At 38.5% G+C, this 25,497-nt stretch overlaps 2 protein-coding genes across 6 annotated transcripts; both read right to left on the reverse strand.

Moving 5' to 3' along the window:
- Window positions 1-15,754: 15,754 nt before the first annotated feature.
- Window positions 15,755-16,710, reverse strand: LOC110620734 (rhodanese-like domain-containing protein 10). Its single transcript, XM_021764572.2, has 2 exons — window positions 16,176-16,710; window positions 15,755-16,072 (listed from the first exon to the last, which is right to left on the reverse strand). The coding sequence occupies exons 1-2, from the start codon at window positions 16,637-16,639 to the stop codon at window positions 15,868-15,870; spliced, it is 669 nt and encodes a 222-aa protein (XP_021620264.1). The 5' UTR covers window positions 16,640-16,710; the 3' UTR covers window positions 15,755-15,867.
- A 2,108-nt stretch (window positions 16,711-18,818) lies between these two features.
- Window positions 18,819-25,278, reverse strand: LOC110620733 (serine/threonine-protein kinase STY13). Of its 5 annotated transcripts, none has more exons than XM_021764566.2 (5): window positions 25,157-25,278; window positions 24,845-25,074; window positions 22,572-22,706; window positions 20,931-21,920; window positions 18,819-19,450 (listed from the first exon to the last, which is right to left on the reverse strand). In XM_021764566.2, exons 4-5 carry the CDS (start codon window positions 21,833-21,835, stop codon window positions 19,111-19,113), a joined length of 1,245 nt encoding a protein of 414 aa, XP_021620258.1. In that variant the 5' UTR covers window positions 21,836-21,920; window positions 22,572-22,706; window positions 24,845-25,074; window positions 25,157-25,278; the 3' UTR covers window positions 18,819-19,110. The 5 variants fall into 5 exon arrangements, with proteins under 5 accessions (XP_021620258.1, XP_021620259.1, XP_043814975.1 ...); XM_021764567.2 differs by having other exon boundaries at window positions 24,845-24,880; window positions 25,032-25,266; XM_043959040.1 differs by adding an exon at window positions 23,104-23,213 and having other exon boundaries at window positions 24,845-25,266.
- Window positions 25,279-25,497: the final 219 nt, after the last annotated feature.

Below are 25,497 nucleotides of genomic sequence, written 5' to 3' on the forward strand. Positions count from 1 at the left end.
ATACGAAGTTTAGGACTTTTTAAGCTTTTTGAAGTATGGAAGGCACCTTTCTTTCATAGGGGGCTATGAATCCATGGGGTCTTATCAGAACAATTCTTGCCCCATTCCCTGTCGAGTTAGACGCCTCATCTACAAATAAATTTCATAAGAATTCCTTCTCTAGCATATCAGGCGGGGTGTCGAGCTGCCACTTGATAGGCTCATTCTTCCTTCGTTACTACTTCCAGTGTCACGTTAAAAGAGCATTCAACAATGAAATCAACTAGTACCTGTGACTTACCATGCGAAGTCGGTACATTAAACAGTAAGGGCCTATTTCTACCGACCACATTAGCATGCAAACTGAAGTTTTAGGTCCATAAAGGACTTTTTGCAGCGGTTGATCTATCATTACTATACCCTGATGGTTTTCTAGGTATGTTCTGAATTTCCTCACAGCCAGCAAAATGGCGAAATCTAACTTTTCTATATTGTGATATTTGAGTTCGGGAACTTTTAGCACCTTATTGACACAAAACACAGGCTTCTAAACCATGCCTTCTTCTCTCGCTAATACTGCACTAACCACTTATTCTGAGGTGGCCAAATAAACGGACGACTCTTCTCCCAACTGAGGATTGCTGAGAACGTGTGCCGAACTCAAATATCCTTTAAGCTTTTCAAAAGCGTTTTGGCAGTCCTCTATCCATACGAAGTTTAGGACTTTCTGAGCTTCTTGAAAATGGAGGGCACATTTCTTCTTATTTGGACATGAATCGGCCTATCAATCTTTACACATCCCATATATGAAGGAATTGGCATGTTTAAGATAGCTTACACCTTTTCTAGATTAGGTTCTATTCCACGATTACTAACCATGTACCCTAAGAATTTCCCTCATCCTGAATGAAAAAGGCATATTTGATTGGATTCAATTTCATTTAGTACCATTGTAAAATAGAGAATACTTTCTTTAGGGCAGAATACTTTCTTCAGGGCGGCTATGTGCTATTCGAATCATTTTTTTTTCACAATCATGTCATCAATATAAACCTCTACAGTCCTGCCTATTTGGTCTTTGAATACCTTGTTCATAAACCTCTGGTAGGTCGCCCCACCATTCTTTAAACCAAAAGGTATGGCCTTATACCAGTAAGTCTCATCTTCCATTATAAAAGATGTATTTTCTTCATCATTTTTATGCATGGATATTTATGATATTCAGACATGGCATCAAGAGAAGACAAATAATCAAAACCTACAGTCAAGTCCACCAATTTATATATGTTAAGGAGAGAGTAACAATCCTTAGGGCAAGCCTGATTTAAATCAGTAAAGTTGATACATACTTGGTACTTGCAATTGGCTTTTTTTATTAATACAGAGTTAGCTAGGCATTCTAGATACATGACTTTCCTAATAAAACCTACCTCTAAGAGCTTCTCTGTCTCCTCCTTCATTGTAGCCTATTTTTCATGCCCATACATCCTCTTCTTTTGTCTGAACAGTCGGATCTCTAGATAGACATTAAGCTTATATGTCATGACATCTAGGCAAATGCCAAGCATATCGGCTAGCTTCTATACAAAATTTGAGGCGTGCTCTATGATCAAGCCATATAAAAGGAAGAAATTGAAAGATGAAATTGCAAATACTACATGCCATATGTGATAATTTCCTCTTTTTTTTTGTCATAGAAAGGGAGGTTGTTAGTTGTTACTGAGCTTCTTGGTTTTTGGATCCCACTCACATTCTCTCCCTTATTTTTTTAAAAATTTATTATTTAGTTCCTATATTATCGAAAAACTCATAGTTTATCTTTATTTTGAAAAATACATTAAAATTTTATTGGCATTTTAAAAAATCTACTAATTAGTCTCTGCATTAATTTTAACTGTTAAATATTTTACTATTTAGATCTTAAATTTTGAAAAAACTCATTAGTTAGTTCATCAATCTTATAAAAGTTATGCTAGTTAATATCCATATTAAGGGCATTATAATCTTTTCTTCAATACTTAATAACTAAAATTAATATAAAATTAATTAATAAAATTTTTAATATAAAAAAATTTTAATATATTTTTTAAAATCGAAAAATCAACTAATAAATTTCTTTATAATATAATGGTGAAATAATAATTTTTTTTTCTTTTTTGATAGATGATTTTTTTTTCATTTTCTTTTTCTTTTGTGTCCTTTCCCACATTTTTTTTCTTCGTCTCACCTCTAATTTTCTTTACAATTTCCTGTTCCTTAGTGGAATGCCACTGTTCTTTCATTTCTCACTTAAGGTTTTTTATAATATAATTTTTAATTGGTAGAAATACTTCATTTTGAACTCAAATAGAATTTCAAAAGAAAATGCATAAGGTATACTCTAACTCTCAGCTTTTTTCTCTTTAGTAAAATTTTATTATTTAATAGTAACGTTCCTTAAAAAAAAATAGCATGTGATGTAGAAATTTTTTTAAATGCTCAGGTGAGAATAAAAATAAGTATTTTTGAGTTTGTATATTTACTTTGTTAATCAATAGAATGATGAACCGTGCCTCTTTATTGCGGATAATATTTAATTTTCTTGCAGGATTTCTAAGGATCCAAATCTTGTACTTCTCTATTTTTTTTCGTTTTGATGTCTAGAGCATAAAAAATAAGCTGTTGGTAGCATCTTATCAGACATACAATTGGAGACGACCTTATTTACTCTTTGTTCCTACTTGATTCAGCTTTTCTCAATGAATGAGAATTTCATCGATGATGAGCCTAGTGGAAACCAACTTATTTGCAAGTCTCCTAGTGTTAGGAACTTGGGTTTTTGCTATAACTCCCTTGGTTTTCGGCTTGTAACCTCTCTTTTAAACTAATAAATTCTTATCTTTTTTAAAAAAAAATAAGTCGATGATAGTTTAATTCAAAATGTTGATTATATGTACCATAACAGGCATTACTTTGGAGAGAAAAAAAAAAAAAAAAAAAAACATTACTTGGTTCCTTAGTCTGTGAACTCTGATTTCAATTTTTGTTTGTAAAACTTGTAAACAAGTTGCGCATAGCTTGGCTACTAAAGCCTTATTTGATTCTTCTTTTAATTGTAACGCATTCAATCAACTCACTCTTTACCGAAGAATAATAATAATAAATAATAAAAATAATAATAACTACTACTACATAAAATAATTTTTACATCATTATTAATTTTTTAAATAATATTTTTAAAATAAAAGATTAAGGGAAGAACCAAATGACATATATCAATTAATTTTGAATTTTACAGTAGATTTGGATCGAACTTAACTTTTGTTCCCGACGTCCGATAGAGACCCACAATAACTTTTCGAAAAGAAAATTTCGAGACGCACGATTTTCAAAGTGTGATGAGGACTACAGGTCTGTCACAAAGTTCGATATGAAAATTCCATCGTTTAGAAAGTTAATTATATATTTTAATTATTTTTTTTGAATATTTTTATAATTTTGCATATTATAGTTAATTTTGGATATCATAAATAGTCTACCTTGACTATTAGAGAGTCACTTTTTAATCTTTAAAAAATTTCAATAAAATTTTTCGGCTTGTAATCTATCTCTTTCTTATATCGTCTTAGTCAAGCATATTGATTAAATCTCTTAACGGAGTTTAAATAGTTCTTTATCACCAAATTATCTGTGCTGCTTTGTTTATGGTGGAATTGGGAATCTTTTCTCATGCTATTTGATAATTAAATTTTATGCATTGAATATTATTGCAAATGACCTCAAATGGCAAGATGGGATAGCACATGTTATTTTTTAGAGATCTCGAATTCACTTTTTGAGTATGCAATTCTTTTAAAAACTTGAGAGTGAACGTTTTATTTTCTTAATGAACTTTCTTGATGCGCTTAATGAACTTTGTCGATGCGAATACAGAAGTTTAATTGATTTTGTATAATGAATGATATAAAAAAAAAAATATTGCCTCAAGTTTTTTCTTTTAAAAACTGCATTAACTTATTCATGATATGAAGTTGACAGATTCAGGTTCTTTTATCACCAAATTATCCGTGCTGCTTTGTTTACGGTAGAATTGAGAATCTTTTCTCATGCTATTTGATAATTAAATTTTATGCACAGAATATTATTGCAAATTACCTCAAATGGCAAGATGGGATAGCACATGTTATTTTTTAGAGATCTCGAGTTCACTTTTTGAGTATGCAATTGTAACGACCCGAAAATCGGACCGCTACCGGCGCTAGGATCCGGGTCGACTTAAGGCCGCCAGGACCCGTAGCAAGCCAAACATACATCCTGAAAACCTGTTTAATCCCATACATGATCAAGAAAATACATAAAAATTTAAAACTTTCCTTTCGTTCATACACCAAACTCAACCTGTGCATGCACTGTTCATAAACATAATCATAATCATAGTCATGATCCCTCTGTGGGATCTCATCAATGCCCCAATAGGCGATACATCATACGTTGAGTTGGTTTGCATAATCATCATAAAATATTTAAGATCATGTATTAAAAGGGATATCTTATACATATAGTCAAGCACAACCTCTAATCCTCAAAGTCATTACATACCTAAAACTGTACTTTTACATAACATTAATACATTTATCATGTCCACACTATCTATTACATATACATGACTTCATTACTCTTACGGACCTCCTGGTCTACTCTGTACCTGCAATCCTGGGGAAAATGGGAGAGGGGTGAGCTACTAGAGCCCAGTGAGCAGAATAATAAAAACATTTAAATCATATCGATCATGGGATGCATCACATCACAGCTAATCACATCAAGGATGAACTTGTCACCAATAGCCCTCTACATAGTCCAACTGTGCCAGAACGTAGAATGGGTCCTGGTCTTTCCCTTACATAACATGTCATAACATAACAGTCCAACTGTGCCAGAACGTAGAATGGGTCCTGGTCTTTCCCTTACATAGTGCCAGCGAACGTAGAATGGGTCCCACTGGTCTTACATTCCGTACTGTACATATCACATCGTCATATCATAGATCGAGGGCTTTGGATCATCCAACGTTCATCCACATCAATCAACAATAAAGTATGCAAGGCAACATATTCGTGAATTCTAATACAAACAACCTAGTACATCTCATGGCATTCATGATGCGTGAAGCATGCTAAAAAGTCCATTATTTGCTTTAAAACATAAAGAGTTATTCCACTCACCTCTGGGTAGCTCTGACCAGACACTGGAGCAGCTGACTCACTGCTGGGGTCCTCGGTTCCTCGGGTCCGAACCTACACAGGTGGACTCAAATGAGGGACCAAACAAACATGAACATAACTCTAAACTACTCCCCAAAAACCCCCTAAAACATCATAAAATAATCATAGAAAAACATGCAAGAGAGGGCTGGACAGGGCACTTTCGGCGGCAGGTTCGGCGGCCGGAAGTCCCTCTAGAGCCGAAAGTCAGGCAGGTTCGGCGGCACCTTCGGCGGCCGAAACTCCCAGACAGAGGCGAAACTCATGCATGTTCGGCGGCACTTTCGGCGGCCGAAACTCCCAGACAGAGACGAAAGTCTCCTTTCGAGGGCAAGCTTCGGCAGCCGAAGGCTGCTTCCACAAGCATGTTCGGCGGCCGAAAGTTCCTTCGGCTGCCGAACTTGGTTTCTCCCTTAGTGGCAGAAACTCAGCTATCCTATGCACATTGCCTCCAAAACTACCCAAATCATGCATAACCTATTCTACAACATTCCCAAACATACACAAACAAGCATACAAGTTCCTAGGGGCATCAAACCTTCAAAAACTCCAACTACAACACATCAAGCAACTCACATTATTCATAAACACATATAAAACCCATAAACCTAACCATGAGCTAAACATGCATTCTACCCCATAGATCTACTTAAAACTTACTTAAAACATGCAATGAGCTTAAGATCGGCTCTTACCTCGTGGAGATCGAGAGAGACGACCTAAACTCGGAGATGGGAGGGGTTGAGTTCCTTTGAACCTCAAAGCTCCAAAACTTTGCTCAAAGCTTGAAAATCTTCAAAACAACGTAAAAAATCATGAAAATCGAGTAGGATTGGAAGGAAAGAACTCAAGATCGGTGAGGGACGACAGAGAGCTCACCTTGGCCGAAAATGGGGAAAAAGCTCGCCCGTTTTCGGCTAAGGGACCCTTTTATAGTGGCTGGCCAGGCCACGTTCGGGGGCCGAACGTGCCTCCGCATGCATGCCATGTTCGGCGGCCGAACTTGAGGTTCGGCGGCCGAACCTGGACTTTCCTCACTTATGCTTTCGGGGGCTTAAAGGCGCTCCCGAAGGCATGCATGTTCGGCGGCCAAACTTGAGGTTCGGCGGCCGAACATGAGTTTTCCTCCAAGGGTGTTTTTATGCAAAAACTCATTTCCATTTTACTTAAAATCATAAAAAACATTAAAACATTTCATGAAAACATGGTTTTTACCCTTTCTAGAGGTCTCCGACATCCGAGATTCCACCGGACGATAGGAATTCCGATACCGGAGTCTAGCCGGGTATTATATTCTCCCCCCCTTAAGAACATTCGTCCCCGAATGTTCCTCAACTAGCACATAGCATGGCATACACATAACATACATACAGAGCACATAGAGATCTAACCTTAAAAGAGATGAGGGTACTGCTGGAGCATAGACTCCCGTGTCTCCCAAGTGCATTCTTCCAAATTGTGGTGGTTCCACAGGACTTTCACCATCGGGATTTCCTTGTTCCTTAGCTTTCTGATATGGGTGTCTATGATCCGTACTGGCTGTTCAACATAGGTGAGATCCTCTTGGACCTCCACATCAGGCTCACTAAGAACCTTGCTCGGATCTGACACAAACTTCCTCAACATTGAAACATGGAAAATCGGATGGATTCTTTCCATTTAAGCAGGTAAATCCAGCTTGTACGACACATTCCCAATCTTTTGCAAGATTTCAAAGGGTCCGATGTATCGTGGGGCTAGTTTACCCTTCATCCCGAAGCGAACCACTCCCTTCATAGGAGACACCTTGAGCAATACCAGATCCCCCTCCTGAAACTCTAACTGTCTTCTGCGGACGTCTGTATAGCTCTTCTGTCTGCTTGCAGCAGTTTTGATCCTTTCTCTGATTATGGGTACTACCCTGCTGGTAATCTCTACTAGCTCAGGCCCTGCCAAGGCCTTTTCTCCAACCTCTTCCCAGCAAACAGGTGATCTGCACTTCCTTCCATATAAAGCTTCATATGGAGCCATCCCGATGCTAGCATGATGGCTGTTATTGTAGGCAAACTCCACCAAAGGTAGATGCTGCCTCCAAGAACCGCCAAAGTCCAGCACACACATTCTGAGCATATCCTCTAAGGTCTGGATGGTCCTTTCTGATTGTCCGTCTGTCTGTGGATGGAAAGCAGTGCTAAAATCCAACCTAGTACCCATGGCATTCTGCAGACTCCGCTAAAACCTGGAGGTGAACTGGGACCCTCTATCTGACACTATCGAAACAGGAACCCCATGCAGCCTGACGATCTCATCGACGTACACCTGCGCCAACTTGTCCACAGAATAGCCACTCCTGACAGGGATGAAGTGAGCAGATTTGGTGAGTCTGTCCACAATCACCCATATGGAGTCCAATCTGTTGGACGTCGCCGGTAACCCCACTACGACGTCCATAACTATATTTTTCCATTTCCACTCTGGAATAGGTAGCGGGTTAAGCATTCCAGCCGGCTTCTGATGTTCCAGTTTCACCCTCTGACACACTTCGCAGGCTGACACAAACTGTGCCACTTCTTTCTTCATAGTTGGCCACCAATAAACCTTCTTCAGATCTTGATACATCTTGGTGGCTCCGGGGTGAACGCTGTATCTTGCATTATGAGCCTCTCTCATAATGTCTCCTTTTAGCCCTATGTCATCTGGTACACATAGTCTGCTCCCATAGCGGAGGATCCCTTTGCTATCGAATCTGAACTCACTATCTTTGCCTGACTGAACAGTCCTGGCAATCCTCACTAACTCTGGGTCCTCATGCTGTTTCTGAGCCACCTGCTCCAGAAACACGGGTGCCACTCTCATCTGGGCTGCCAAAGCACCTGTACCAGACAATTCCAACTGAAGACCTTCTTCAACGAGCTTGTAAAACTCTTTCACCACTGGCCTCCTCTCTGCCGATATGTGGGATAAACTGCCGAGTGATTTCTGGCTTAAGGCGTCTGCCACAACATTCGCCTTACCCGGATGGTACTGAATCTTGCAATCATAGTCACTCAGCAGCTCCACCCATCTTCTCTGTCTCAAGTTCAAATCTCTTTGACTCAGGATGTACTGCAGGCTCTTATGATCTGTAAAGATTTCACATTTAACCCCATAGAGGTAGTGCCTCCACATCTTGAGTGCAAAGATTACTGCTGCCATCTCCAAGTCATGTGTGGGGTAATTCAACTCATGCTTCTTCAGCTGCCTAGAGGCATAAGCAATTACCCTTTCATTTTGCATTAACACACAACCCAAACCCACTCGGGATGCATCACAGAAGACCGTGAAGTCCTCACTGCTAGCTGGCAAAGCTAACACTGGTGCCGAAGTCAACCTCCTCTTAAGCTCTTCAAAACTCTCTTCGCACTGGTCGGTCCACACAAACTTCTGATTCTTCCTGGTTAATCTGGTCAGAGGAGCTGCGATCTTTGAGAAGTCCTGAACGAACCTCCTGTAGTAACCTGCCAAACCCAAGAAACTCCTGATTTCCGTCACTGTCGTGGGTCTAGGCCAGTTAGCCACAGCTTCTACCTTCTTGGGGTTCACCTCTATTCCATTTTCTGATACTACATGCCCCAAGAATGAAATGCTCCTCAGCCAGAACTCACACTTAGAGAACTTGGCGTACAAGCCATGTTCCCTCAAGGTCTGCAGAACCAATCTCAGATGATGGGCATGCTCCTCTGCGTTCCTGGAATACACCAAGATATCATCTATGAAGACAATAACAAAGTGATCCAGGTATTGGCTAAACACTCTGTTCATGAGATCCATGAATGCTGCAGGGGCGTTTGTTAACCCGAACGGCATCACAAGGAACTCAAAATGCCCATATCTGGTCCTGAAAGCTGTCTTTGGCACATCTTCATCCCTTATCCTTAGCTGATGGTACCCCGATCTTAGATCTATTTTGGAGAAACAACCCGCTCCTGCTAGCTGGTCGAATAGATCATCGATCCTTGGCAGAGGGTACCTATTCTTGGTAGTGACTTTGTTCAACTGCCTGTAGTCGATACAAAGTCTAAGGGATCCATCCTTCTTCCTCACAAACAAGACCGGAGCACCCCAAGGTGAGGTACTCTGTCAGATGAAGCCTTTTTCTACCAGCTCCTGCAACTGCTCTTTCAACTCCTTCAACTCAGCTGGGGCCATCCTATAGGGAGGGATAGAGATCGGTCTAGTTCCAGGCACCAACTCTATCTCGAACTCTATCTCCCTAGCAGGTGGTAAACCTGGAAACTCGTCTGGAAAGACATCCTGAAACTCTCTGACAACTGGCACCGAGGCTGGCTCCCTGTCCTGACTACTAAGCTCTCTCACATGAGCCAAATACCCTTGACATTCCTTCCTAAGCAACCTACGAGCCTGAAGAGCTGATATCAGACCTCTAGGTGTACCCCTCTTGTCTCCTCTGAAGACGACCTCTGACCCGTTCTGATCTCTGAACCTGACTACCTTGTCCCTGCAGTCCAAGGTAGCACCATGGGTAGATAGCCAATCCATCCCTAGAATGACGTCAAAGTCTGTCAAATCTAGAACCACAAGGTCGGCGGAGAGGCATCTTCCCTCAATAAAAACTGGACTGTATTGGCAGACTGACTCTGCCACTGACGGGTCACACTTGGGTCCACTGACCCATAGGGGACACTCTAACCCAGAGACTATCAGACCCAACCTCTCAACGGCTCTCGGAGCAACAAATGAATGAGATGCACCCAGGTCCATTAATGCATACACATCAGAACACCCAATGACGAGATTACCTGACACCACGGTGTTGGATGTGTTAGCCTCCTGCTGAGTCATGGTGAAGATCCTGGCTGGAGCTGATGGACCTTCACCTCGGGAACCAGAAGAAGAGGCTGCCCCTCTCCCTCTACCTCTACCACTGCCCTGAGTTGTGGCTGGAGCTGCTGGTTGTGCCACACTACCAGAAGCTGTCTGCTGGGGCTAGCCCATAAAAGGTGCTCTAGGACACTCCCGAGCTATGTGTCCCTCCTGTCCACATCTGAAACATGAATTTGTCCCAGCTCGACACACTCCTTTGTGCGCCCTCCCACACCTTTGGCATTCTGTACCGTCTAAACCTGAGCTTGAGCCACCGCCGAATCCCAGACCGGATTTCAACTTACTCCAAAACTTATTCTGCTTCGGTTTCTTGGTGGTGTTATTCCACCTCTTGCTACTTGAGCCCTGAGAAGAGAGACCTGGCCCTCCTCTGCCTGGGGTCTTAACCCCTGAAGACTGGGTCACTAACTGCTTCACTGACCCCTCAACTATAGCACTCGCCTCCATCCTTCGAGCCATATCCACCACAGTGTGGAAACTTTCCCTCTCAACTGACTGAATCAAAGAGGAGTACCTGGAATGCAGCTTCATAACATATCTCTTGGCTTTCTTCGAATCGGTATCTAGAGCTTGCCCTGAAAAAGGCAATAGATCTAAGAATTTATCCGTGAACTCCTCTACGCTCATGTGCTCTGTCTGCCTCAGCTGTTCAAACTCAATCATCTTCAGTTCTCTGGAACTGTCTGGAAAAGCCCATCCAGCGAACTCATTTGCAAATTCTTCCCATGTCATGTCGTCTAGTCTCGGGTCCACATAACACTTGAACCATTCCCGTGCTTTCTTGCACTTTAAGGTGAACCCTGCCATCTGAATGGCCCTGCTATCATCCGCCCCTAGCTCATCAGTTATTGTCTTCACAACTCTCAGATACTCAAAGGGGTCATCCCCTGACTTGTATTTGGGAGCATCCAGCTTAAGGTAATCTGTCATCTTTACCTTGCTCCCACCGGCTGAGCTAGGTCTAGAAGGTTGAGTAACTGGGGCTGCTGGTTCTGTAGGTGGTGGAGGTGGGGGTGCAGCATTCCCCGAGGTGGGGTTTGCCGGGTTTGGATAGAAGGGTGAGGGTGGATAAGCTGGGTACTGCGTGTAAGGTGGATAGAAAGGTGGATAAGGCATGTAGGTAGGATAGGGGTTAAAGCTGGAATAATCCGATGTACCTCCCATCGGATACCCTGATCCCTGTGGGAAGGGTGGATAATGGGGTGGAAAACCATACCCCGAGGCCTGAACGCCTCCCTGTGACTCCCCTGTCCCCTCTTCCTCCATGCTAACATCCAGATTCCCATCCCTCCTCTGATCCTCTTCCATAACCTCCCTCACATCTGAAGAACTTCCTCCTCTGTCTGTCCCCCTTCTGCTAGCATCAAAAGACCTTCTAGGGTCCCTTGAAACTCTTTCTCTGTTTGCTCTACATGACATTGCCCTAGGCAATGTACGAGGACGGGCGCTCGTGCCCTCATCCTCAGGTGGCACTCTAGTCAATCGTGCAGATCAACGAGTTTCTCTCATCCTGTTTTCTGAAAAACAGTACACATCACAAAAACATTAGCATCATATGGTTCATGTGGGCACACATGAACCCTCATCACATACATCACATATCATATCATAGCATCAATGCACATGTATATAATCATGGCATTTCACATCATCATGCAAGACAGGACTCCACATCCTATCCTAGTGGACATGATCTTTCCTATTGTGCTTGACCTTCTATAACATCTATGAGCCCGACACTCTAGGTCCGATCCTAAGAACCTAGGGCTCTGATACCATTCTGTAATGACCCGAAAATCGGACCGCTACCGGCGCTAGGATCCGGGTTGACATAAGGCCGCCGGGACCCGTAGCAAGCCAAACATACATCCTGAAAACCTATTTAATCCCATACATGATCAAGAAAATACATAAAAATTTAAAACTTTCCTTTCGTTCATACACCAAACTCAACCTGTGCATGCACTGTTCATAAACATAATCATAATCATAGTCATGATCCCTCTGTGGGATCTCATCAATGCCCCAATGGGCGATACATCATACGTTGAGTTGGTTTGCATAATCATCATAAAATATTTAAGATCATGTATTAAAAGGGATATCTTATACATATAGTCAAGCATAACCTCTAATCCTCAAAGTCATTACATACCTAAAACTGTACTTTTACATAACATTAATACATTTATCATGTCCACACTATCTATTACATATACATGACTTCATTACTCTTACGGACCTCCTGGTCTACCCTGTACCTGCAATCCTGTGGAAAATGGGAGAGGGGTGAGCTACTAGAGCCCAGTGAGCAGAATAATAAAAACATTTAAATCATATCGATCATGGGATGCATCACATCACAGCTAATCACATCAAGGATGAACTTGTCACCAATAGCCCTCTACATAGTCCAACTGTGCCAGAACGTAGAATGGGTCCTGGTCTTTCCCTTACATAACATGTCATAACATAACAGTCCAACTGTGCCAGAACGTAGAATGGGTCCTGGTCTTTCCCTTACATAGTGCCAGCGAACGTAGAATGTGTCCCACTGGTCTTACATTCCGTACTGTACATATCACATCGTCATATCATAGATCGAGGGCTTTGGATTATCCAACGTTCATCCACATCAATCAACAATAAAGTATGCAAGGCAACATATTCGTGAATTCTAATGCAAACAACCTAGTACATCTCATGGCATTCATGATGCGTGAAGCATGCTAAAAAGTCCATTATTTGCTTTAAAACATAAAGAGTTATTCCACTCACCTCTGGGTAGCTCTGACCAGACACTGGAGTAGCTGACTCACTGCTAGGGTCCTCGGTTCCTCGGGTCCGAACCTACACAGGTGGACTCAAATGAGGGACCAAACAAACATGAACATAACTCTAAACTACTCCCCAAAAATCTCCTAAAATATCATAAAATAATCATAGAAAAACATGCAAGAGACGGCTGGACAGGGCACTTTCGGCGGCAGGTTCGGCGGCCGGAAGTCCCTCTAGAGCCGAAAGTCAGGCAGGTTCGGTGGCACCTTCGGCGGCCGAAACTCCCAGACAGAGGCGAAACTCATGCATGTTCGGCGGCACTTTTGGCGGCCGAAACTCCCAGACAGAGATGAAAGTCTCCTTTCGGGGGCAAGCTTCGGCAGCCGAAGGCTGCTTCCACAAGCATGTTCGGCGGTCGAAAGTTCGTTCGGCGTCCGAAAGTTCCTTCGGCTGCCGAACCTGGTTTCTCCCTTAGTGGCAGAAACTCAGCTCTCCTATGCACATTGCCTCCAAAACTACCCAAATCATGCATAACCTATTCTACAACATTCCCAAACATACACAAACAAGCATACAAGTTTCTAGGGGCATCAAACCATCAAAAACCCCAACTACAACACATCAAGCAACTCACATTATTCATAAACACATATAAAACCCATAAACCTAACCATGAGCTAAACATGCATTCTACCTCATAGATCTACTTAAAACTTACTTAAAACATGCAATGAGCTTAAGATCGGCTCTTACCTCGTGGAGATCGAGAGAGACGACCTAAACTCGGAGATGGGAGGGGTTGAGTTCCTTTGAAGCTCAAAGCTCCAAAACTTTGCTCAAAGCTTGAAAATCTTCAAAACAACGTAAAAACTCATGAAAATCGAGTAGGATTGGAAGGAAAGAACTCAAGATCGGTGAGGGACGGCGGAGAGCTCACCTTGGCCGAAAATGGGGAAAAAGCTCGCCCGTTTTCGGCTAAGGGACCCTTTTATAGTGGCTGGCCAGGCCACGTTCGGGGGCCGAACGTGCGTCCGCATGCATGCCATGTTCGGCGGCCGAACTTGAGGTTCGGCGGCCGAACCTGGACTATCCTCACTTATGCTTTCGGGGGCCTAAAGGCGCTCCCGAAGGCATGCATGTTCGGCATCCGAACCTGAGTTTTCCTCCAAGGGTGTTTTTATGCAAAAACTCATTTCCATTTTACTTAAAATCATCAAAAACATTAAAACATTTCATGAAAACATGATTTTTACCCTTTCTAGAGGTCTCCGACATCCGAGATTCCACCGGACGGTAGGAATTCCGATACCGGAGTCTAGCCGGGTATTAGAGCAATTCTTTTAAAAACTTGAGAGTGAGTATTTTATCTTCTTAATGAACTTTCTCGATGCGCTAAATGAACTTTTCCGATGCGATGCGCTAAATGAACTTTTCCGATGCGAATACAAAAGTTTAATTGATTTTGTATAATGAATGATATAAAAAAAATATTGTCTCAACTTTTTTCTTTTAAAAACTGCATTAACTAATTCATGATATGAAGTTGACAGATTCAGGTTCTTTTATCACCAAATTATCCGTGCTGCTTTGTTTACGGTAGAATTGGGAATCTTTTCTCATGCTATTTGATAATTAAATTTTATGCACAGAATATTATTGCAAATTACCTCAAATGGCAAGATGGGATAGCACATGTTATTTTTTAGAGATCTCGAGTTCACTTTTTGAGTATGCAATTCTTTTAAAAACTTGAGAGTGAGTATTTTATCTTCTTAATGAACTTTCTCGATGCGCTAAATGAACTTTTCCGATGCGAATACAGAAGTTTAATTGATTTTGTATAATGAATGATATAAAAAAAAAATATTGTCTCAAGTTTTTTCTTTTAAAAACTGCATTAACTGATTCATGATATGAAGTTGACAGATTCAGGTTCTTTTATCACCAAATTATCAGTGCTGCTTTGTTTACGGTAGAATTGGGAATCTTTTCTCATGCTATTTGATAATTAAATTTTATGCACAGAATATTATTGCAAATTACCTCAAATGGCAAGATGGGATAGCACATGTTATTTTTTAGAGATCTCGAGTTCACTTTTTGAGTATGCAATTTTTTTAAAAACTTGAGAGTGAGCATTTTATCTTCTTAATGAACTTTCTCGATGCGCTAAATGAACTTTTCCGATGCGATGCGCTAAATGAACTTTTCCGATGCGAATACAGAAGTTTAATTGATTTTGTATAATGAATGATATAAAAAAAATATTGTCTCAAGTTTTTTCTTTTAAAAACTGCATTAACTGATTCATGATATGAAGTTGACAGATTCAGGTTCTTTATCACCAAATTATCCGTGCTGCTTTGTTTACAGTGGAATTGGGAATCTTTTCTCATGCTATTTGATAATTAAATTTTATGCACCAAATATTATTGCAAATTACCTCAAATGGCAAGATGGGATAGCACATATTATTTTTTAGAGATCTCGAGTTCACTTTTTGAGTATGCAATTCTTTTAAAAACTTGAGAGTGAGCGTTTTATCTTCTTAATGAACTTTCTCGATGCGCTAAATGAACTTTCCCGATACGAATACAGAAGTTTAATTGATTTTGTATAATGAATGATATAAAAAAAATAGTCTCAAGTTTTTTCTTTTAAAAACTGCATTAACTTATTCATGATATGAAGTTTACAGATTCAGGGTGGCTTGTTCTAATTTTGACAATATCCTCTATTTTTAGCAAAAAAATTTATAATGCAGCAGTTATATTATAATATAATAATTGATTATAGTGAATCTCACATAAATCCATGGCTAACACGCAACCTGTACATACAACAATTGCTGTACGAGTTGCGAAATATGCTGCTTAATTAGATGGGAAAGTCTGTTTGTTAAACCTATGTTCCATGTTTTCATTGGGCAAGGATGGAACATACAAGTCTTGTAATCGTGAATACTGCTTTGATTAAGGACAACTAAAACAGAATCATATCTCATTAGCTAATCCTTGCTCTTACCTACAGCCTGCAAGAGAATTAGCAATTTAAGGAAATAGTAAGATACACCCCCTATAGTTGCATACTGCAGTTCTTCTGGTCCTTCAACATCTGGGAAATCGCCGTCTGCGGCGCGATTGAATCCTCCGGCCAACCATCCGAGTTTCCTGTATCCTTTCTCGTACAGCTTTGAAGCTGCCATCATGGACCTGAGGGAATACGCCAAAATAAAGCAAGTTGGTTCAAAAAACGTTCTAGCAATCAAACGAACAAGCCAACAAATACCCATATGGAGGACACTGGATTTCTTACCTTAGCCCTTCTCCACAAGCCACAAGAAGCTTGGTGTCCTTATCAGGAACAGCAGTCTCCACCTGCTGGAGAAAATCAGGATTCAATGTGGTGAAATTCTGGCCAGTCCAGAGCCCAATGTAGCCAAAATGAACCCACTTCTTTAAAAGGGTTAAAGGACTGTTATCCAAGTCCTGGACAAAAAGGGAAACATGGAGTGATCCTGACACTCGTGCCTTTTCTCTCTCCCACGATGGTCTGATGTCGAGAAGCATAAAACCTTCTGAACTCATGGCCATGGCTGCGTCCTTAGCCGGTATAGGCTTAATAGCACCAGACTGTAAAAGCTGCTGGACATTGGACGCTGCTTTAACTTGAAACTTGTGTGATCCTTGCAGAACGGAGGTGAAGAGACCCGGCTTGGGTTGCTTCTCGTGGTTCAGAGCATGCGAGTGGAGGTGGTTCAGCTTCAGTTGAATCGCCATCTCTTTCTCTTTCTCTTTCTCTTTCCCTTATCCTCAATTACTGATTCCTAAGATATCTTTGCCTTTGTGTACAGGACAAAATCCTCGTTTCCTTTTATGGGCTTACTGAAGTTGTGTCGTTTCCTTCCCCTGATTTACCTTTTGTCTTTGGTTTTCACATCCATTTCAATTCATGGTCTAACCTAGCCTCTAAGCATATAATTAAACTTAATGAAATGAAATTTGCACGACAAAAAAAATTTTATTTTCCAATAAATTGGTTTTAAAATTTCAATGTTTAGAATCAATTATATAAAAAATTTTCATGATGATAGACTTCTAAATCTAGATGCAGAGATACCAAAAATACATGCAATTCCATCATACCGAGGGCAATTTATTGTGAAATGAGGTTGCATGCCTGTGAAAATCCCATGAAAGATGCAAGATTTCTGTGTAACATTAGATCTCTCCATAAAATTGACAATTCAGGTACCCATAGCCCTATTTTGTTGGCCGATATTATGATTATAACTTAGAAATCCGATGAGCTTCGATTGGAAATTTGATTGATTTCAACTTTTTATTTGCTATCATTAACTTCAATTTGAAATTTAAATTTTAAGTATGAAGACATGATTAACACAACTCGTAGGGAGCAGAAGGATTTGTATTGTATAGAGCTTCGCCTTTCTCTTTTATGGATGTTTGTAAAGTAGGTAAATCTAATAATTTTTCACAATAGAATACTATGTATATGAAAAGTACATATACATATTGCAAATCCATCTTTGTAAAGTATTTAAGCCTGTCGCTAGTCGCTGCACTGAAGATCCGTCTTATTGATAACGAATATTGACATGTGTATATGAAGAAAAAAGAATTAAAAAAAATCCAAAACTTTTAAATTCATCGACAATGGTGTAGTACACCTAATTACAACGAAAGATGCAACTATTTAGAATTCATACTTATGTATGTTCACCTGTTCACAACAATGACATTATATAAGAAAATGTAATATCTGGCGGTAAAAAATCAATAAGTTAATGGCTTTTTCAGTTTTTAAGACGAGAATTACAATTGTTCAAACATGGTTATTTTAACAATGTCAAAAAAAAGCAAGAATTCCATGCATTTGAAACCATTCAGGCATGTGGAGCCTCTCGTAAAGTACAAATCTAACATCCTTTTGAAGGAACAAATGCTTGAGGAGTGGAATGAGGACATCCAAAAACTATACAAGTCGGTTGAAAGAAACAAATAGCAATGAGGGAAAACAGAATTATTTGCCACTATAGATTTTAAATTATTCATTAGCACCGAGAACAACAGCTACCAACTTGATTATCATATGGCTGTCCAATAGAAAAAGGAATGCAAGAGATTCCATTCAATGGTTGCAGCAAAAAACTGAATAGATTGTTAGATTTTTGGATGAATAAGACAGATCTTTCATTGAAAATTCTATGATTATAAGCACAATAGAAATTTGATAGATTATATTCACTAAATATTAATTTTATTCCGTGAAAAACTCAATGATTACAAGAAAAAGCGAATTTTGATATTATAAACACGTGTTATAGTATCTGATATTTTTTTTTATAAGTAATACTTTTACAATTACATGTTCATTTATAAGTTTTTGTCGTGTGATTCAAATTCGACTAGTATAAAAGAGAGTAAATTTTAATATTTTGAATACCGGTGTTACAATATCCTAGTATTTATTTTTATGAAGAAGACTTTTACAATTGTGTGTTAATTTATAAATTTTTGCTATATTAACTCACTCGTCACTTATTTTGATCAATCGTTATATTGTATTAATATTTTTATAAAAGAGGTAGAATATAACAAATTATTAGGTACTGAAGTGATAACATAATGAGATTACAATATTTGCTTAAAGTTAAAAATTTAATAAATTTTATAGATAAATTTAGATACTCATATAAATACTACTGGATCATCCAATAATCTTTCGAAATATAATATTGCTAAATATTTAAAAAAAAATCTCAATTATTTATACTATTTATTTGTAATATTTAATTTTATTATTTTCACCTTCAAGTAAATTATTAATTAATAATAAATGAAATATTTATGACATTTCAGAAGCCGAAATGCCATATATCACAGTGAGCGGCTAAACTTTCAATCGTCGGCGGTGGGCAGCGAGAAAAGAAGAATCAAGTACAAATCAATAACTTGCATAAACTATGATGAATCTTGAAGAAAAGGAGAGAAACAATGAGAGATATTCTGCAGAGACAAAAGAAGATGAGGAAAAGGGAGAAGGAACTACAACTTCTTATCATATCTTTTGCTTCTCTACTTTTAAGAAAGAAATTAAACCTCATAAATACAGAAACGCTAAAGGACATCACCACTCACCTCCTCCAGCCTCCTGTTTCTTTTCCATTTTCTTCTTCTCTCTCTCTGTTCTTATGTCCTATTATTATATTTCTTTCCTCTTTTGGAAATCAGTCCACTGTCATTGGTAAGGCCATGCAACATCTGAATCGAGCTTTCCGGACAGTGGTCAAGATCTCTGTCTCTGCATTCTCAAGCATTTTCACAACTTCAATGAAAGGTGGCCTAACATCAGGATTGGCATCCCAGCAACGTGTCATAATCTCACTCAGAACAGGTAAGCAATCATTGGGAATGACAGGACGGACACCCTTGTTCACCACAGCGAATGCAGCCTGCACAGCTGTCATATTCTGGAATGGAAGCATTCCTGTGATGAGTTCCCATAAAACAATCCCAAAACTATAGACATCTACTTTTTGTGTGTAAGGCCTGTGCTGTATCATCTCCCTGCAAAGAGGGAAACAAGCATACAAGTCATAAAAGTATTAGATTGCAGATCTGCCAACCACCCTCCTCCCCTTTAAGTATGCTATTTCATATGATGTTGAATAGGAAGAAGGTCGATGTCAGATGAACAGTCGAATAGGAAAACTTGAGAAGGAATATATGAAACAGTCCACAGTAAAAAACACAGGAATCAAATACCATGTCCCAGTTAACAGGCTGATGAAAAAGCATGCAAATCTTTGTCATGCAATAATAGTTTGGGACAAGATTGATCACGCAATCGCAATATTCCTCACAACCGTGTGGTTGTTTTCAACATATTGCTGAAGATGCAGGAAGTTTAAGGAACATGCGTGTAGTTTTTAGAAATTCACGACTGCACGTGTCACTTTAACCTGACAACTTATAAGCAAAATAGAAGTGATACAATACAACCAACCAACTTCACAATTGTTTTCATATTGCAGTTAAATATAAAAATAATGGACCATTAACCAAGTCACAGTATAAATGTAACTAGAATAATTAGGAGCAGCAGCAAAATGTGACAACCAACAAACATATATATAAAATAAATGAGAAGTAGCAAGACAAGCATACATCAATGGGCAAAAATAGTAAATAAAGCATTAAGTTTCACTTCAGGAAGTTTGTTTGAATATAATTACACTATGAAATTTTTGAAAATGAACAGACATATGTAAGAGTTTGCAACTTACTAGGAGTTGAGTAGTAACATTAAGTAAACGTACATGAGAAACCTAGAAGAAATTTTCTGACAGAAAAGAGATTTCTCTGCTACGTGCAAAGGCTTTTGTATGAAATAATGGAAGGCCTATAAAGTAAATTTCAATAGGCATACATACAAAAATAATACATACAATATTAAAAGGGAACAGTGTCAAAAGTCAAATCATAGAAGAGAAAGTTTTGAACCAAGGACAGTTTTAAATAACCAACAACGGATATGGAATTACTAGCCAAAAACTAAGGCTAATCCACAAAAGAAGAAGAAGAGGCAAGTGTGTAAATCTTTGACAAAACACATGAGATAAGTTTACATGGCATAACTACAATGATTGTTGTGCTATAAAACTTTTTTTATGAATCGCCTTTAAACACTTTAGTAAGACAGCGTGAGCGGGCAATGCCCGCATGGGCATGAGCACATCTAGACTGTAAAATATAGAGGTCATTGGCACTGAATAATTCTACAACCTCAACTCTAATAAGCATGGCGTTTAGATAAACGATAATCTAAAGTACATCAGCATATGAGAATAAAATAAAGTGGTCAGATAGACATAACAATAGCACATCATGTATGATAATGAATACACTTTTATTGGGTTGATAACTTTTCCCTTGGGAAGTATGCAAATTTAAGAGAAAAAAACATGTACATAAATATAAGGGAAAAATTACCAATAAAATTCTAAATTAATACAAGGTTAAAAAATGAGAAAAAAAAAAAACTTACGGTGCCATCCAGCGATATGTCCCTGTCTCTGGTGTCATTCCTTCAGTCTGCACCTCAATGCGAGCAACCCCAAAATCTGCAATCTTTATGGATTTATCTCCAAAAATCAAAAGATTGTCAGACTTTAAATCCCTATGAATCAAACCAAGCCCATGAACATACTCCATTCCTCTTGCAACATCCAAGGCCTGCTTGACTGCCAATTTCAGTGGCACTGCCCTGTTATGTCGCCTCATTAGAAACTGACGCATTGAACCTCCTTTTGCATATTCTGTCACTATGCACCATACCATTGGTTTCCGACAAGCACCAACAAAACCAACAATGTTGGGATGTTTTAGCGTGGCTAGCATCATAACTTCTTGCTGAAATTGTTGCTCCATCAACTTTGCCCTTTCTCGGTCATTTTCTGGCCTCTCCAAAATCTTGATGGCAACTTCTTCACCATTGTAAGTTCCTCTGTAAAGTTTCCCAAAAGCTCCTTGAGCAAAAGCTGCCCCCATATTAAGCTTCCTTAAATCAATGGTCCACTCATCAAAATTTTCAAGGCCCTCTGTGGGGGAATTGCTATCCATTAGTGCACGGGCTAGTGCATCATCATTCAAAGCATGTGCAACTCTTCCATTACGGTTAACACTCTGTTGAACGGAGTAGTTATCATCAGCATGCCGCCGCAATCCTTGGTGATTCAAAATGCGAGTGTGAGAATCATTTGACCCGATACTTTCTATGGACATTGCAACAGACCTTCCACCATTGCTTGTTTGCAAGCTACCATAACTGTCAATAGACATATTTGAATTCTCACCAAGTTTATGATAGAAACCTTGTGATAAATCATCATAATTGTTATCATGACTGTTTTGGCCAATAATTCCAGGAAATTTTGGCCCCCCTTCCAACATCTTCCTCTTTGACAAGCAAGATTCAAAGTCCACTTATTACTTCAGCAGCATCAGAAACTAAGACTAAATGTACTCCTCAGAAAACCTGAAAACCAAAACAAATAAGGGTTCTTTCAGGATATCATTCAGAATGTAGTTTTGCAATATATTACCCTCTAATATTACAAACAAAAAGATACAGCTAAGCCCTTGGGTAATAAAAGACAATAATCTGAATAACTATGATATTATTTCTACCTCGCACAAGCCTAACATGAGAAAATAACAAAAATGAGATCCTCATCAGCACATATCTTAAGAAATTGGATCTGACATGACCCAAAAATACTATCAACTCACTGGTAATATCCCTAAAGAAGAAAAAGGCAAACAGAACATAAACAACAGTAGCTCCAAAAAGAGAAATGAACACCACAAATCCAATCACTTCTATGTACAACATATTCTGAAGAAAACACTCTCACATGTTATTATCAAGAAAGCTCTTTATGAGGAAACCACTACTCTTTTCAGACCTATAATCATTTTTTTCCTCAATTGAACAACTCATTGATTTATAGTAATCAACCGAATAAAATGAGCCTTTTTTCCCATAAGAGATTATTTTTGAGAAATATTTGCGGAAAAGGGAAGCATGAAAACTTATTTTCCAAATAGGGGTGAATTTGGCCGTGTACGACACGTCAATATTCAGTCGCTATTCAAAATAGCGATAGGATGAAGCGGACAAACTTACCTTCAAGTTGCATATAAAGATAATGACTTGAACACAGACTGACAGCAGCATCTGGCCGAAGAAACAAGTTGCAATTATCACTTGAGTAAATAACAAAAGGTGGCAGGTTCCTGTGAATGGTATGCTCCACTTGACCTAGATGCCCATTAAAAAAAAAGCTGGCAAGAGTAAGCATTCATGAAAAGGCTGATGCAATTTACTAACACCCAGTATCTCTTCAAAAACCCGGATAGATAATAAAATGAAATGATAGATATGGATATATAGACACACACATACACACACACATATATATATCCAAAGGTGCGACAGGGAGAATTGAGTATGCAAAATGAAATTGCAATTCAGAAGCAGCTTAAGACTAAACCCTTATTAATAATAAAAAATTGGAGAGATTATATTAAAAAAATGTATTTATTTTCCATCTCTGCGTTGATATTTTTGTAAGGTCGAGAGAAGCAGTGGACTGGAGAAGAAAAAACAACTCAACATATATTGAAAAAATAAAAAATGCAGATATACTGCTCATTACCTTCAGGTATCTCAAAATACTAAATGGTGCTAATGGATTCCATTGGCTTTTAGTAAGGAGGGGGTGCCATGTTATCAAAATGATAGGTTTTGTTGCCCAAAGCAAGTGAGCTGACATTATAATGGAAAATAATCAACATTGAAAATAAAATTAAAACCCACAAATAATATGAGATAATAATGTAAAAACTAAATATATTAATGATTATGGTTAATGATGGAGATGGGAAATATTAACCAAAGTTGGTGATAATGGAGGTTTAGAGTTGGAGAAGAAGTAAACGAAATGGTAGGCCAAAAAGTGTCCTATTGATTTCGCGATTGAATAGGCACTTTCTTCTTCTTCTTTTTTCCCCTTTTTTTCAAAAATGAAATATCCCAAAAGCACTTTAGAATAAGTCCCAACCAATACTATCTTTCTCTCTACCTCTCCAACAAGCAGCCATTAGTCTCCTTATTTTATAGTATACATGCTTAGAAATTCCTATTTCTTCTTTACAATCACAATTAATCATCATCGCCACCGACCTTTCTCTTCTCCCTTTTGTGAGAATATAGATGGGTTTTCTAATTGGTCGAATGGGCATATTTGGATTAATGTGGGTTTTGTGACTAGGCCGAATCATGAATAATATTCATGCCCAACCTGCCAGCTTTTTTTATTTGTTCAAGTCACAACTTATAGTCACAATTTTTTTGTCCCTTTAGTTGAGATCTTTATGTGATTTGGAGGATAACTTTGTCCAGTTCAACTAGTCACTATTAAATTGAATGGCAACTCAAATGCTAACAAGGTCCTACGTGGTCAAACTCACCCCTATTGGGAAATAATTTTTCATTCCATAATAGTTGTTCAAAACAAGCCCTTCTAGAAAAAAGCTCCCTTCATAAACAAGTGGAATTTAATACCAGAATACCTTATAGAAGAGAGAAAATGTGCAAGCATCTCTAATGTAAATAATAAATAAGTCGAATTTAAGAAATCAATAGCAGAAAAGAAAGACCCTGATTAGCGTTGCTGTTTATAAAAGAAAATAATGCTAAAAAAAGGACAGCCAGCGCACATATTTAAATTTCATATTTCAGTTTACAACCACATAATAGTTTAATGCAACCCAATCTCATTCTTTAAGAAAACTTTAAACAATCACACAGGAACAAGGGATTCAATAAGAATAAAAATAACACAATCAAATACTTAGGACACCAATATGGTGGATACAAATGAAGTAATAAACTTCAAGAAACACTTTAAGAATGTATGCTGAGTTGCATTTATGACTATCATCCAACAGAGAGAAGATTTCCCTTCAAAACCAACATTTTGAACACAAATTCGAATAAGTTCTCAATAACTAGAATAACATTGACACATGGGAACTAATATATCAAGGAGAGCATCATCATAAATCACTTCATAAATCATTTGTCAGTGGTCAACCTCACAAAATTTACACCATAAACAACAAGAATCCCAATTGGAACAGCAGAGAACACCCCCCCCCCCCCCACACACACACACCCAATTTTAGACACCAGTCTCCACCTACAGTTTTTAACTTCTTAAACATCTAATGTCCTCCATATAAATAAATTCAAGCTGCTTCAGAAAAAAATAAATAAATAAATTGAATAAAGGAATGCCCATTTAAAGCTATTTCAACCCATAAGCTCATGGATGAGAAAATAGCTTGTGGGAAAATTATGCTCAAAGAAAAAAATAGAAACGATTAGGACTTTACCCTGTTGTCTGGAGATTGACTTTTTATTCCATGGTTCTGCAATACGAAGAAACAAATCAACATCAAAAGGTAGAGTGGGAGATCGAGAGCTCCTCAGCAAGTTCAAGGCTCAGAGGAAACAGATAGGTCTGTACACTTCTCCCAATTAAAGGCAAAAGGCAAATCAGAATGAAATTCCCAAAAGAACCTCGATCCTTCCGTCTTGATTCTGTGATTTTTCCTTTTTCACGCTGTCCAGGAGGAGAGATTCAGAGGAGCTACGAGAGAGAGAGAGAAAGAGAGAGAGATGAAGAAGAAGATGAGAGAGAGTACCCTCTGAGTCCAAGATGGTTGTGCTCAAAAACGAGAGGTTGAAGAGAGTGAAGACAAAGATCGAGTCTTCGAAGAGCAAAATCGACTGTGCAGACCGAAAATCACAGAAATGAGAAAAACGACTTATTTATTTAGTAATATATTCTATTATGATGGGTGTATTTTATCCTAACATTATAATAAGGAAATACCATTATTTTATGCTCCTTGAAATAATTTTTTTATTAATTTTTTAATAATATTTATTTTAAAAATATTAAATTTTATTAAATATTAAAATAAATAAAATAAAATTAATCAATTTATATATTATTATAATTTAAAAAATAAACAAAAATTAT

Source organism: Manihot esculenta, chromosome 8 (genome assembly GCF_001659605.2).
Source record: "Manihot esculenta cultivar AM560-2 chromosome 8, M.esculenta_v8, whole genome shotgun sequence".
NCBI classification, from domain to species: Eukaryota; Viridiplantae; Streptophyta; class Magnoliopsida; order Malpighiales; family Euphorbiaceae; genus Manihot; species Manihot esculenta.

Coding starts and splice junctions, on each gene's coding strand:
- LOC110620734 (XM_021764572.2), bottom strand. CDS start 16,639: ATGGCGATTCAACTGAAGCTGAACCACCTCCACTCGCATGCTCTGAAC. Junction 16,073..16,175: donor GCTTGTGGAGAAGGGCTAAG/GTAAGAAATCCA, acceptor GTATTCCCTCAG/GTCCATGATGGCAGCTTCAA.
- LOC110620733 (XM_021764566.2), bottom strand. CDS start 21,835: ATGTTGGAAGGGGGGCCAAAATTTCCTGGAATTATTGGCCAAAACAGT. Junction 19,451..20,930: donor ACATATCGCTGGATGGCACC/GTAAGTTTTTTT, acceptor CCCTCTTTGCAG/GGAGATGATACAGCACAGGC.